This window comes from Bufo gargarizans, chromosome 4 (assembly GCF_014858855.1).
Source record: "Bufo gargarizans isolate SCDJY-AF-19 chromosome 4, ASM1485885v1, whole genome shotgun sequence".
NCBI classification, from domain to species: domain Eukaryota; kingdom Metazoa; phylum Chordata; class Amphibia; order Anura; family Bufonidae; genus Bufo; species Bufo gargarizans.
The window spans coordinates 389,849,695-389,864,765 of NC_058083.1; the positions used below are offsets into that span (position 1 = coordinate 389,849,695).

Genomic DNA, 15,071 nt, shown 5'->3' on the forward strand with positions numbered 1-15,071 from the left:
ATTTTACTTTTTTTTTTTTTTTCTTTAACACATCAAGGGTTAACAGCCAAACAAAACTCCAATATTTATTACCCTGGTTCTGCGGTTTACAGAAACACCCTACATGTGGTCGTAAACTAATGTAAGGGCACACAGCAAGGCGCGCCATATGGTTTTTAGAAGGCAGATTTTGCTGGACTAGTTTATAGATGCCATGTCCCATTTGAAGCCCCCCTGATGCACCCTTACAGTAGAAACTTCCAAAAAGTTACCCCATTTTGGAAACTACGGGATGAGGTGGTACTATTATGGGGTACATATGATTTTTAATTACTATATTATGTTTTTTGTGAGGCAAGGTTTTCACAGTTTTTATTTTTTACAACATTCTTATGACAGGGTAGATTATGTGCTATTTTTATAGAGCAGGTTGTTACGGATGCAATTATATCAAATATGTCTACTTTCCTTGTTTTTACATAATAAAGCATTTTTGAGAAAAAAAAATGTTTTTGTGTCCATTTTCTGAACGCCTTTATTTTTATTTTTCTGCCGATCGTCTTTTGCAGAGGCTTGTTTTTTGCAGGAAGAGTTGATCTTTTTATTGGTACCATTTTTGGGTACATATGATTTTTTTTTTTTTTTTTTTTTTTTTTTTTTTTTTTGTATCATTCATTATTACACTTTATGGGTCAAGGTGACCCAAAAATTGGTTTTGGCACAGTGTTTGTTTTTGTTTTTTTTACAGCATTCATCTGAGAGGTTAGGTCATGTGACTTTTTTTTTTTTTTTTAGCAGGTTGTTACAGACATGGCAATACCTAGTATGTGTTTTTTTTATATATATATATATATATATATATATATATATATATATATATATATATATATATATATATATATATATTATAAAATCAGGGGAAAGGGGTGTTTTTCTTTTTTTACTTGGAGCTGTGCATGGCATTGGGCTGCCTTGTCACTCGCCCATCGGGTCCTCGCCACAGCAACGCGGGGACCTGATGGGCTCCCTCACCCGCCGCATGCACCTTCTATGCAGCTGGTGCCCGCCCGATCACCATGACGTAATAGTACGTCAAAATGCGGCAAGTCACTTGCTGCCATGACGTACTATTACGTCATATGCCGGGAAGGGGTTAAGCAAAATGAGGTAAATACACCAACACCATATAGAAAACCTACAAAACATAAAGATTAGACAAAACACAACTGCTAATTACATAATTACAACCACACTTCATCTAGACTCCTGACTACATCCAGAATGAAGGTACTTACATCACCGGTTGAGTTAGCATCATCTGACAGCAACACACAAGCTGGGGAGTCCGTTTCAGCGAATGTAAGAGACTTGATTGGAAACAACATTTTTCTACGCAGATACGCCTATCTCATAGATGAACTGTGAATTTTTAACTGAAAAGGTTCAGCTTTTATACTATATATTAGGCTACTTTCACACTCGCATTTGGTGCGGATCCATCATGGATCTGCACAGACAGATCCGTTCAGAACGGATCCGTTTGTATTATCTTTAACATAGCCAAGACTGATCCATCTTGAACACCATTGAAAGTCAAAAGAGGAGGGATCCATTTTCTATTGTGTCATAGAAATCCGTCCCCATTGACTTACAGTGTGTGTCAGAACGGATCAGTTTGGCTCAGTTTTGTCAGACGGACACTAAAACGCTGCGGAATGGAGACTGAACTGATGCCTTCTGAGCGGATCCTTATCCATTCAGAATGCATTAGGGCAAATGATTTGTTATGGACCGCTTGTGAGAGTCCTGAACGGATCTCAGAAACGGAAACCGAAACGCCAGAGTGAAAGTAGCCTTCACCCCCTAATGGAATGTAACGAGATGATGCAATCCATGATGGTCACATATCTTGTTTTTCTGTTATTATTTCGGCCCTTGGAGTGGACAGTTCTCAGATCCACAATAAACCAGACAAACTGCAGACAATGCTAACTCTCTTGTACACACATTTACAACTGAGGCCTTGTTCCTTCAGAGGGCACCTGATAAATGAGACCACACCTGGTGCACATGTCAGGCCTGTCTTCTTTGTTCTGTCTGTCAGGTAGAATGAATAAAGCCTTCCACAAACATTTCCACACCATCTGATAGAAATGGACAAGGTCTCGCACCAACAGTTAAGACAAATATTCACCTCATACAAAGGTCAGGAGAAGTTTATCAGACCCAATGGATTCCAAATGATCAGAGACCTATTCATATTCGCACTTCATGGGATTATAAATCATATGAATGTACCATAACATTACTTACACATCTTCAACTCTATAAATAAGTAATAAAACACGTGGACACAAATGTTTTTTGGTGGAATAAATTAGGCCACGGCCAGCTTTATTAAAGATTAGCTTAATCCAAAATTAAACTGTATCAATATATACCAATAACTTCATAAACAATAATTAGACCAGCCATAAGCTCGGCCTAAACTTCAGACTTAACTCGTCCGCTCACCATTACAGTGAGCGACTTTACACCCTCCTTCTAATAAAGCAGCCGTGACAATGAAAACAAACTTTCAACAGGGAAGGGCGGGCGGGGGCAGCACCTCCTCCAGATGCTGTTGAAATGACAGCCTAACACTGACCGCTACCGCAACTATATAGCCCTAACTATGGGGGGCCTTGAAACTGTCCCACCAATGACCCACTGTTGCTGGGCATCTCAGGCCACTCTGCCCAGCAACACTACTTCATAGGTCACTTACTGACCCAATGATTGACATCTGCCCCAGACCCCCAGTAACCAGCTATTTTTAGCTCACCTAACACACTTTTTAGGCGGGAAATTTTCCCGCCACAAACTAATAAAAGCTAATGGGATGATTATAATCCCATGCGGATCCCTCTATATAATTTCGGGATCCATACATTCTGGTGTGAACTGAGCCTCAGGAACATGGCAGAAACTCGGCCACCTGCAGCTTTTCTCAGAGCAGCCATTTATGTCACTGTATGTGGCTTATAGTCCGGTAATAAAACTATAAGATGATGTCAATTGTGGTATGAAAATATATGGGTTAAAATATTTTAAAAAATATATAAATGAAAAATTTAAAAGGAAAAGGAGTATTTCATAGTGGACATCATTTCCACTGTGCCAGTATCGGTAAGCCTCCTCAGTTCTTGCTTGAGTGTGGTGCTCCTTTATTCACATCCGACACCCGGCCCTCAGTGCTCAGCTATTCACATTGTGTCCGCTGCCAGAAACACTAAAATCGGGCGTTCTAGATTTGCTCTGTTTGGGATGGATCCGAATGCTTCTCATCTGTAGGAGACTTTTGGTCATTAAAGGGGTTTTGCCACTTCAGCAAATAGCATTTATTATGCAGAGACAGTTTCCATGGTTACGACCACCCTGCAGGCCAGCAGCAGTGGCTGTGCTTGAACACTATAGAAAAGAGTTCCAGCTTACGTGAGCTCCCACGGTCCTGGTCACCAGAGAGTGCGGTGCTTTTTCCTATAATGTGCAAGCACAGCCACCACTGCTGGATTACAGGGTGCTTGTAACTAGTGTTGAGCGGACTTGTTTTTTTTTTTTTTTTTAAGTTCGGCGTCCAATTTTGGATGCAAAACTTAACTCAAGTTTGCTCAACACTAGTTGTAACCATGGAAACGAGCAATGTATAACGTGATAGAAAAATGAACCAAGCCAGCAAAGGAGGTAATATGGACAATGACAATACATTAGTAAGTGGCTTGTATTAACTTTCTCTACATGACAAATGGATGCGGACAGCACACACATAACATCCCTGTGCAGTCTGTTTTTGCAGCCCCATAGAAATGAATGGGTTTGCAGTTGATCTGTAAAAAATACAAACCGAAAATACGTTTGTGCATGAGGCCTAAGTGTGTATACATATGTACATAGCTCTCAGTAAGGCCTCATGCACACGACAGTATCTTTTTGCAGTCCGCAAAACGGGGTTCCATTGATCCGTATCTGTTTTTTCTTCCGTCATTTTTGGAGGATCACCAGACATGAAGGAAAGTAAAAAAAAAAAGTCGTTTTGGTGTCCGCCTGGCCGTGCGGAGCCAAACGGATCCATCCTGACTTACAATGCAAGTCAATGGGGACTGATCCATTTTCCGTTGACACAATATGGTGCAATTGCAAACGGATCCGTCCCCCATTGACTTTAAATGTAAAGTCAGGAGTCCCTATCAGAGTTTTCTCCAATCCGATGGTATATTTTAACTTGAAGCGTTCCTATCACCATGGGAACGCCTCTGTTAGAATATACCATCGGATTTGAGTTACATTGTGAAAACTCTGATCCGACAGTATATTCTAACACAGAGGCGTTCCCATGGTGATGGGGATGCTTCAAGTTAGAATATACTAAGAACTGTGTACATGACTGCTGCCTGGCAGCATCCGATCTCTTACAGGGGGCTGTGATCCGCACAATTAACCCCTTGGTGGCCAGTGCGGGCCCCCCCCCCCTCCCTCCCTCCCTCCCTTCCTTCCCTGTATTAAATCATTGGTGGCAGCGGAGACTTCCGATCGGAGTCCCAGTTTAATCGCTGGGGCTCTGATCGGTAACCATGGCAACCAGGATGCTACTGCAATTCTTGCTGCCATGGTTACTTAGCAATTTTAGAAGCATTATATTTACCTGCGCTGTTTGTGATCGACCGGGCGCTCCTCCTACTGGTAAGTGAAAGGTCTGTGCGGCGCATTGCTTATAGCACAGACCTGTCACTTACCAGTAGGAGGAGCGCCCGGCCAGTCACAGCGCAGGTAAATAAAATGCTTCTAAAATTGCTAAGTAACCATGAAAATCAGAACTGCAGTAGCGTCCTGGTTGCCATGGTTACCGATCGGAGCCCCAGCGATTAAACTGGAACTCTCCACTGCCACCAATGATGGGGGGGGGGGGGGGGGGGGCGCACTGGCCACCAATGAATTTAATACAGGGGAGGGAGGGGGGTCCACACTGGCCACCAATGAATTAAAAACTGGGGAGGGAGGGCGGTGATAGGAACTGGGTGCTTGCTGAAATCAATCAGCAGGCACCCTGGGTCAATGCCGATGGGGGTCCTGTGACCCCTCCCCCCCACCATATCGGCGATCCCTGCAATCCGCAGGTCAAGTCAGACATGCGGTTTGCAGCGCTTTCAGAAGTTTATGATCCCCGCGGTCAGAAACTTCAAAATGCTTTTTTATTTATTTATTTTTTATGTTGCAACCCCCTTTGTGATGTGCGGGGGGGCAGGCGTGCGATCATCCATCCACCCGCCCCCTTTCTCAGGATGGCCGAGCTTGTAAAGCAGTGTCAGCACATTGCTGACACTCTGCTTGAAACGTCTGACATCATCACACAGATGTCAGCTGTTTTAACCCCTTCCATGCCGTGGTCCGTAGGGACCGCTGTATGGAAAAGGTTAACAGGGAGGGAGTTCCCTCCCTCTCCCATCGGGGGCTGCTGTGCCTTTTCAGCCCTCGATTCTTGACGGGACCCCCTCCCTCCCCATCACCCGCTGCTCTGTTGTGGCAGCGAGTGATGGTTACCATGGCAACCGGACGCCTTCACAGGTTTTCGGCTGTCCATGGTGCTGATCAGACTAAGTAAAGTGAAAATACAGTACACTATATAGTGTACTGTATTATACAGACATCAGACCCACTGGATCTTCAAGAACCAAATGGGTCTGGGTAAAAAAAAAAGAAAAACAAAAAAAAATTCCTACACATGTTTGATATCGCAGTGTCCGTAACGACCTGATCTATAAAACGGTCATGTTACTTTCCCTGCACGGTGAAGGCCATATAAAAACCCACCTTACTTCCCAAAAAAGGTAATAAGTCATAAAAAAATCCTATGTACGCCAAAATAGTACCAATCAAACTGTTACCTCATCCCGCAAAAAATTTGCCCCTACATGAGGCAATGGCCCAAAAAATAAAAATAAACTATGGCTCTCAGACTAAAACATGATTGATTATTATTTTTTTTGTTTTGTTTCTTTCAAAAATTCTTGACATATTAGATATTGCCGCGTCTTTAAGAACCTGCTCTATAAAAAAAACACATGATCTAAACCCTGAGGTGAACACCATAAAAAATAAAAACGGTGTAAAAAAAGCCATTTGTCACCTTACCTCACAAAAAGTGTATAGCAAGCGGTCAAAAAGTCGTATGCCCCCCCCCAAAATAGTGCCAGCCTAACCGTCATCCTATACAGCTGTTGTGGACACATTTACATTTAGCTCACACATAAGTGACATTATGGGATATATTATTCCTTACGCTACTAACTAGCGTTAGTGTGATCCGGCAGGCAGTTCTGTTGTCAGAGCTGCCTGCCGGATACGCCGATCAGTGTGACAACTGACAGCGGATCAGTCTACAAATGCATTACAAGAACGGATCCGCCTCTCCGCTTGTCATGCGGATGGACGGATACGTTTTTTGCAGTCTTTTTCACAGTTTTCCCGGTCTGTGCATGTGCAGACCGAAAGGACGGATCCATCCTTCAGTTGTTTTGCAATGCTGGATCTGGCACTAATGCAAGTCAATGGGAATTAATGCAGGATCCGGCATTCCCTCGACTGATCAGGCATTTTGGACAGACATAATATGCTGCGGTATTATGTCCGGCCGAAGCGCCTGACAGTGACTGAACGGAAGGCATACTGATGCAAACTGAACGGATTTCTATCCATTCAGAATGCATTGGGATATGCCTGATCAGTTCTTTTGCTGCATAGAGCCCTTTTGACGGAACTCTATGCCAGAAAAGAATAACACAAGTGTGAAAGTATCGGGGGTCGTGGCCGTGTACAATGAAGTGCTAGACATCAAGATGTTACAAATGCTGAGGCTGGGCGAGGACAGTGGGATCTGTACAGACAGTGTCTACATGACTACTTTTCTGTTGCTGGAAGATCCATTCATTCAGTGCTTTGTTGCTTTATGGATTTGTTTCCAAACTGGCTGGCTGGAATATGTTTACTCAGTCCTGTCAGCTAGGGCAGTGGTCTCCAACGGTCCATGGTGCAAAAAAGGTTGGGGTTTAATCAAGCGCATAACAAAATACAATAAAGTGCGTATTACAGAATCAGTTGCCAACATTACCAATAATAACACTATATAAAGGCCAAATAATACCGCTTCACCATGACCATGCTTTTGTAGGTCCCAGTCATTAATAATCCTGTTTAGGCCTCCACTGAGTGACTTACAGGTGAGGTTTCCTGTGAGGTCCCTTTCAGACGAGCAAGTTCCACACATCAGACTCTTAGGCTAGGTCTACACGGCGACATGTGTCGCAACTACACTGCATGTGTGTCGCACCAATGTCGCGCTGCAATTTTTAGAATGATAGTCTATGGTGTCGTACTGCGACATGCTGCTATGCGACAGTTGCAGAAAAATCCATTTCAAATGGATTTTTTGCTACTGTCGCGTCGCAGTGCCACACCATAGACTGTCATTATAAAAATTGTCGCGTGACAAATGTCATTGTGTAGACCTAGCCTTAGTGTGAGTATGCGGAAGCAACCTCCCTAACCCTAGGGGTTGCATAGCATTATATTGATTTATGATACTATGTAACCCTCAAAGTTCTGGGATGTATTGTATAACAGTGACAGCATTATGTAAGGGTTACATAGCATCATAAATCAGTATAATGCTATGCGTCCATCAGTGCTGGGAAGGCCAGGGCGGGAGCTGCCGCATACTCGCGCTAAGAATCTGATGTGCGGAACTCGCTCGTCTGAAAGGGACCCGACTGCAGTCATTCTCTTCCTGCACAGATTACTATGATTATGTCTCCTGACCATAACTTGTTTCTGCATAATTGAACATGCCTATTTAGTATTAATGCCTCCTTTTTATACCCTAATAATCCCTATTTAGGCCCCAGTCCCAGTAGTAATTTCCACTTGCGCCTCGCTAGATATAATTACCCCTGTGTACATACAATGCCCCCACTGGAGTGCCATCTCTACATATAATGTCCACCAGTTGCACCATCTGTACTTATATGGCATTGCTGGGGACAATCTAATGTCCCCCAGTAGTATCTTCTTTACATATAATATTCCCTGGTTAGCCTGTCGGGAGATGGGAGCTTGCAGGGTCACCCCTGCACCCCTTCCTCTGTCTGCTCTCCGTTATCCAAATCTAAGCGATTTTAGCTGCCGCAACTCGCCCTATCAGGCTGACGAGACACCTTGCATTAGACACCACACAAGTACACTCTAAGGGCTCATGCACACAAAAGTATTTTCTTTCCATGTCCGGTCCATTTATTTTATTATTTTTTTGCAGGCCGTATGCGGAACCATTTATTTCAGTGGGTCCGCAAAAAAAAAAAATACGAAAGTTACTCTGTGTGCTTTCCATTTCCGTATGTCCGTTCCGTAAAAAAAATAAAAATAGAACATGTCCTATCCTATTATTGTCCCCATTACGGATAAGTATAGCACTGTTTTATAAGGGGCCAACTGTTCAGTTCTGCAAAATACGAAATGCACACGGACATCATTTATATTTTTTGTGGATCCGTTTTTTGCAGACCGCAAAATACATACGGCCATGTGCATGAGCCCTAAGACTCGCTGTGCTCTCTAGTGTTCCCTGGGTTTAATACACCAATATAGGTGATGCCTCTTCTAAGGCAGGGGTGGGGAACCTTTTTGCTGCCGAGGGGCATTTAGATATTTGTAACATTGTTCCGGGGCCATACAAAATTGGTCAAACATATAACTGATTTAGGGGTAAGTTACAGAAATTGTGCTTCAATAAAAAAAAAAAAAAAAAAAAAGAGCGCTGTATTTTTGCAGCACAAAATTGCACTTGCACTATATATTACAAATGGTACAGGCACCATTTTGACCACACATGGCAGTCTAATATTTAAGTTGAGAATGCTATATAGTCAGTTCTTTGGCATTAATGGCAGCCCCCACCAGACCTTCCCTAGCCTCAGATGGGAGCCCACCAGACCTTCCCTAGCCTCAGATGGGAGCCCACCAGACCTTCCCTAGCCTCAGATGGGAGCCCACCAGACCTTCCCTAGCCTCAGATGGGAGCCCACCAGACCTTCCCTAGCCTCAGATGGGAGCCCACCAGACCTTCCCTAGCCTTAGATGGGAGCCCACCAGACCTTCCCTAGCCTCAGATGGGAGCCCACCAGACCTTCCCTAGCCTCAGATGGGAGCCCACCAGACCTTCCCTAGCCTCAGATGGGAGCCCACCAGACCTTCCCTAGCCTCAGATGGGAGCCCACCAGACCTTCCCTAGCCGCAGATGGGAGCCCACCAGACCTTCCCTAGCCGCAGATGGGAGCCCACCAGACCTTCCCTAGCCTCAGATGGGAGCCCACCAGACCTTCCCTAGCCTCAGATGGGAGCCCACCAGACCTTCCCTAGCCTCAGATGGGAGCCCACCAGACTTCCCTAGCCTCAGATGGGAGCCCACCAGACCTTCCCTAGCCTCAGATGGGAGCCCACCAGACCTTCCCTAGCCTCAGATGGGAGCCCACCAGACCTTCCCTAGCCTCAGATGGGAGCCCACCAGACCTTCCCTAGCCTCAGATGGGAGCCCACCAGACCTTCCCTAGCCTCAGATGGGAGCCCACCAGACCTTCCCTAGCCTCAGATGGGAGCCCAATCAGACCTTCCCTAGCCTCAGATGGGAGCCCAATCAGACCTTCCCTAGCCTCAGATGGGAGCCCAATCAGACCTTCCCTAGCCTCAGATGGGAGCCCAATCAGACCTTCCCTAGCCTCAGATGGGAGCCCAATCAGACCTTCCCTAGCCTCAGATGGGAGCCCAATCAGACCTTCCCTAGCCTCAGATGGGAGCCCAATCAGACCTTCCCTAGCCTCAGATGGGAGCCCAATCAGACCTTCCCTAGCCTCAGATGGGAGCCCAATCAGACCTTCCCTAGCCTCAGATGGGAGCCCAATCAGACCTTCCCTAGCCTCAGATGGGAGCCCAATCAGACCTTCCCTAGCCTCAGATGGGAGCCCAATCAGACCTTCCCTAGCCTCAGATGGGAGCCCAATCAGACCTTCCCTAGCCTCAGATGGGAGCCCAATCAGACCTTCCCTAGCCTCAGATGGGAGCCCAATCAGACCTTCCCTAGCCTCAGATGGGAGCCCAATCAGACCTTCCCTAGCCTCAGATGGGAGCCCAATCAGACCTTCCCTAGCCTCAGATGGGAGCCCAATCAGACCTTCCCTAGCCTCAGATGGGAGCCCAATCAGACCTTCCCTAGCCTCAGATGGGAGCCCAATCAGACCTTCCCTAGCCTCAGATGGGAGCCCAATCAGACCTTCCCTAGCCTCAGATGGGAGCCCAATCAGACCTTCCCTAGCCTCAGATGGGAGCCCAATCAGACCTTCCCTAGCCTCAGATGGGAGCCCAATCAGACCTTCCCTAGCCTCAGATGGGAGCCCAATCAGACCTTCCCTAGCCTCAGATGGGAGCCCAATCAGACCTTCCCTAGCCTCAGATGGGAGCCCAATCAGACCTTCCCTAGCCTCAGATGGGAGCCCAATCAGACCTTCCCTAGCCTCAGATGGGAGCCCAATCAGACCTTCCCTAGCCTCAGATGGGAGCCCAATCAGACCTTCCCTAGCCTCAGATGGGAGCCCAATCAGACCTTCCCTAGCCTCAGATGGGAGCCCAATCAGACCTTCCCTAGCCTCAGATGGGAGCCCAATCAGACCTTCCCTAGCCTCAGATGGGAGCCCAATCAGACCTTCCCTAGCCTCAGATGGGAGCCCAATCAGACCTTCCCTAGCCTCAGATGGGAGCCCAATCAGACCTTCCCTAGCCTCAGATGGGAGCCCAATCAGACCTTCCCTAGCCTCAGATGGGAGCCCAATCAGACCTTCCCTAGCCTCAGATGGGAGCCCAATCAGACCTTCCCTAGCCTCAGATGGGAGCCCAATCAGACCTTCCCTAGCCTCAGATGGGAGCCCAATCAGACCTTCCCTAGCCTCAGATGGGAGCCCAATCAGACCTTCCCTAGCCTCAGATGGGAGCCCAATCAGACCTTCCCTAGCCTCAGATGGGAGCCCAATCAGACCTTCCCTAGCCTCAGATGGGAGCCCAATCAGACCTTCCCTAGCCTCAGATGGGAGCCCAATCAGACCTTCCCTAGCCTCAGATGGGAGCCCAATCAGACCTTCCCTAGCCTCAGATGGGAGCCCAATCAGACCTTCCCTAGCCTCAGATGGGAGCCCAATCAGACCTTCCCTAGCCTCAGATGGGAGCCCAATCAGACCTTCCCTAGCCTCAGATGGGAGCCCAATCAGACCTTCCCTAGCCTCAGATGGGAGCCCAATCAGACCTTCCCTAGCCTCAGATGGGAGCCCAATCAGACCTTCCCTAGCCTCAGATGGGAGCCCAATCAGACCTTCCCTAGCCTCAGATGGGAGCCCAATCAGACCTTCCCTAGCCTCAGATGGGAGCCCAATCAGACCTTCCCTAGCCTCAGATGGGAGCCCAATCAGACCTTCCCTAGCCTCAGATGGGAGCCCAATCAGACCTCAGATCAGACATTTAAAATAAATAAATAAACTTGCCTCTCCAGCTCCGGACGGCACTGCCACTTGGCAGATTCACTTACCCTTCTTGGTCGTCTTCCTGCCGCGCTGTACTGTGACCTGACTGCGCACAGCGTCAAGTCGTAGTGCGCATCTTCGTGTACCACGTCCTGACACTGTACGGGTCGGGACACAGCGTGGGGCTGGAAGAAGAGTAGAGCCAGTGCAGCACTGTTCTAACCTTCCTGTGCCTCCCGCATGCTAAAGATAGCTTCCATAATAGAAGCGGTCATTAGCATTTTCTGGCAGGGGGCCACATAAAAAAGGTCCCACGGGCCGGAGGTTCCCCACCTCTGTTCTAAGGTCATGGCTTTGTTAGAACACAAGAAGGCTCCTATTTAAGTCAAGTTTTAATATAAAAAAATGACAGTGCATACAAAAAATACAACATAAAATATACAGGCAAATACATATACCGGTAATGTAAAAGAAGAGTTTGGAAAATAAAAGGGATAAAAATGAAAGTTAATACGCTATGAGGCGGTAGAAGTCCGGTTGCCCGGGGTAGCAGAAGATTCAGCCAGTTCATCAAGCTGGTACTCCACTTGCCGGAATTACACGCCGGATCCGGAAAAACGCAAGTGTACTGAAAGCATTTGAAGACTGATCCGTCTTCAAAATGCTTTCAGTGTTACTATGGCAGCAGGACGCTATTAAAGTCCTGGTTGCCATAGTAGGAGCGGAGGAGCGGTATACTTACCATCCGTGCGGCTCCCGGGGCGCTCCAGAATGATGTCAGAGCACCCCATGCGCATGGATGACGTGCCATGCGATCACGTCATCCATGCGCCTGGTGCGCCCTGATGTCACTCTGGAGCGCCCCGGGAGCTGCACGGATGGTAAGTATGCTGCTCCCCCGCTCCCCGCTACACTTTACCATAGCTGCCAGGACTTTAGCGTCCCGGCAGCCATGGTAACCACTCTAAAAAAGCTAAACGTCGGATCCGGCAATGCGCCGAAACGACGTTTAGCTTAAGGCCGGATCCGGATTGCCTTTCAATGGGCATTCATTCCGGATCCGGCCTTGCGGCAAGTCTTCAGTTTTTTTGGCCGGAGCAAAAAGCGCAGCATGCTGCGGTATTTTCTCCGGCCAAAAAACGTTCCGTTCCGGAACTGAAGACATCCTGATACATCCTGAACGGATTTCACTCCATTCAGAATGCATTAGGATAATCCTGATCAGGATTCTTCCGGCATAGAGCCCCGACGACGGAACTCTATGCCGGAAGACAAGAATGCAGGTGTGAAAGAGCCCTTATAATGTTCTGCATGGAGGGGTTAGAGAAAGTACAGGGTGCATTCTTTAAGTACCCCCTCTTGCAGAGCCCTCATTGAGGTGACGTTCACACAGGTGATGCCTGTGGATGGCCTGGTTCCTATCCTGAGCAGCACATGGCCAAGTTATAAATTAGGTCCAGTATTTCTTTGATTAATCTTTATCTGTATGGTTTTTGATACATGACCCCTACTGCAAGTCATGGTATCCTCTACCTGACCTTTTGACTGGCTCCTCTAGGACTATGGCTTTGAGGACATCTCACTTGCTGTGATGGGGTAATATATATTCTGAGTTAAGTTGTTCATGCAGCCCTGATTTAATAGCCAGTCATAAGAATGGTAGGGGGGGGGTTGGGGGTTCTCCTCTGAAATCTACAAATTAGTTTGCCATCTATATCCCCACATGGCCTGTTTTACTTAGGCTAGTTTCACACTAGCGGCAAGGAACTCCGGCAGGCTGTTCCGGCGGGTGAACAGCCTGTAGGATCCGTGCTGCAGCTAGTGCAGGAGTGTCCCCATTGACTTGGAGATCCGGCGGAAGCACAGCAGCGCATGCCGAGAGGCGGCCGGAATAAAACTACGTCATGTCGTACTTTTATTCTGGCCACCTCTCGAAATGCGCTGCCGCTGGAACTCTGGCCTGCCCCTATTATAGTCAATGGGGTCGGAGCGGTAGTCCGGGGGCACTCGTGCACTAGCGGCAGCATGGATCCAACAGGCTGTTCACCGCCGGAACAGCCTCCTGGAGTTCCTTGCTGCTAGTGTGAAACTAGCCTAATATTGCTCCCAGAATTGCCTTCTTCACATACAATGCCCCTAGCAGCCTATGAGGCTGAACAGTGGGGCACAGAAGTTAATGATCCACAGCCCGGTGGTTGGTGATAGCTAATCTGGTGTACTAGACCTCATCGACTAGTTTTGCTGCTTTTACTACAATGTACGGATAATTGTTAGTGAGTCGTATGGGGTTGTTTGTCTCGTACATGCGAAAAAAGTTACATTGTAGAAAAAATCCTACATGTGCAGTCGCAAGCCAATTTGTCAGGGTGTACCAGAAGCGGTAGCTCTAGAATATCTGGATTACACAATGCTGTCATTCTATCTCAGTACAATGAGATTACAGTTCCATATCCTTTTATAACCCTGTCAGGTGACCTTATCCAAATGACTTACCAGTCGGCTTTATCATCTTGTTTTCTCCGCTTATTCCTAATAAATCACTTTCTGTTCTTGAACGGCTTTTTCTTTTCTTCTTGCGCAGGTTTTGGAGGTTGCCTCGATATAATAGTAGATGGAGTGGCGTTAATGCAGGAGGCGGCCATAGAGCCAAGCTACAACCCCGTCCACCACAACTTTATAGAGACCGAGGTGCAGCTGGCAGAGAGCTTTGCCTACTTTTTTCCTCCAGGCGCTGCTTCAGAGTAAGTACAAGATAGGAGAGCCAATATCAGTATCAGACTGGCGGCCTTCCAACTTGCCGACCCTTCTGCTGATCCTAAGTAGCGCCTGCAGTGGAACTACACAGGTCCATCCATTGTGTAGTGGACAGAGCTGAATAGTGCAGCGCTGCTCCCATTGACTTCAATGTTTCTGCAGTAATGAGCTTCGTCAATTGCATCAAGGATGGAGCTGTGTACTTCCAACGCCAGTTACTCTGGAGCAACAGAGGTGCGGGGTATCGGACCCCTGCCGATCAGATATTAGTGAACGTTCCTAGAGATAAGCCATCAATGAAAAAATACTGAACTTCCCCTTTAGATCTCATGCACACAGCCGTTGCCTGGTCGGGTCCGTAATATGGGGGCATCTGCCTTGTGCTCACCGCATTACGGATGCGCACCCGTTCACTTGAATGGGTCTGCAATCCAGAAGGTGGGGTGCAGAACGGAGGCACAAAAAATAGAACTTGTTCTCTCTCTCTCTCTCTCTCTCTCCGTGCCCCTGCACCACAAAAAAATAGAACTTGTTCTCTCTCTCTCTCTCCGTGCCCCTGCACCACAAAAAAATAGAACTTGTTCTATTTTTTTATTTATTTTTTTGTGGTGTGGACAGATCACGGATGCATTCAAGTTGAATGGGTCTGGATCCATTGCGGCAGCCGCTTGGGTAGTGCCCAGTACATTATGGAACGGCCGAGCAACTGCCATGTGCACGAGGCCTTAAAGAGTACCTGCCACCATA

At 47.2% G+C, this 15,071-nt stretch overlaps 1 protein-coding gene across 1 annotated transcript in view; it reads left to right on the top strand.

Moving 5' to 3' along the window:
• The window catches only part of LOC122934462 (ADP-dependent glucokinase-like), a 30,565-nt gene that overhangs the window by 4,362 nt on the left and 11,132 nt on the right, over positions 1-15,071 (top strand). Inside the window, exon 2 of the mRNA XM_044289944.1 lies at positions 14,152-14,311. Within this exon, the coding sequence (XP_044145879.1) occupies positions 14,152-14,311 (160 nt within the window). The remainder of the gene's footprint in view (positions 1-14,151; positions 14,312-15,071) is intronic.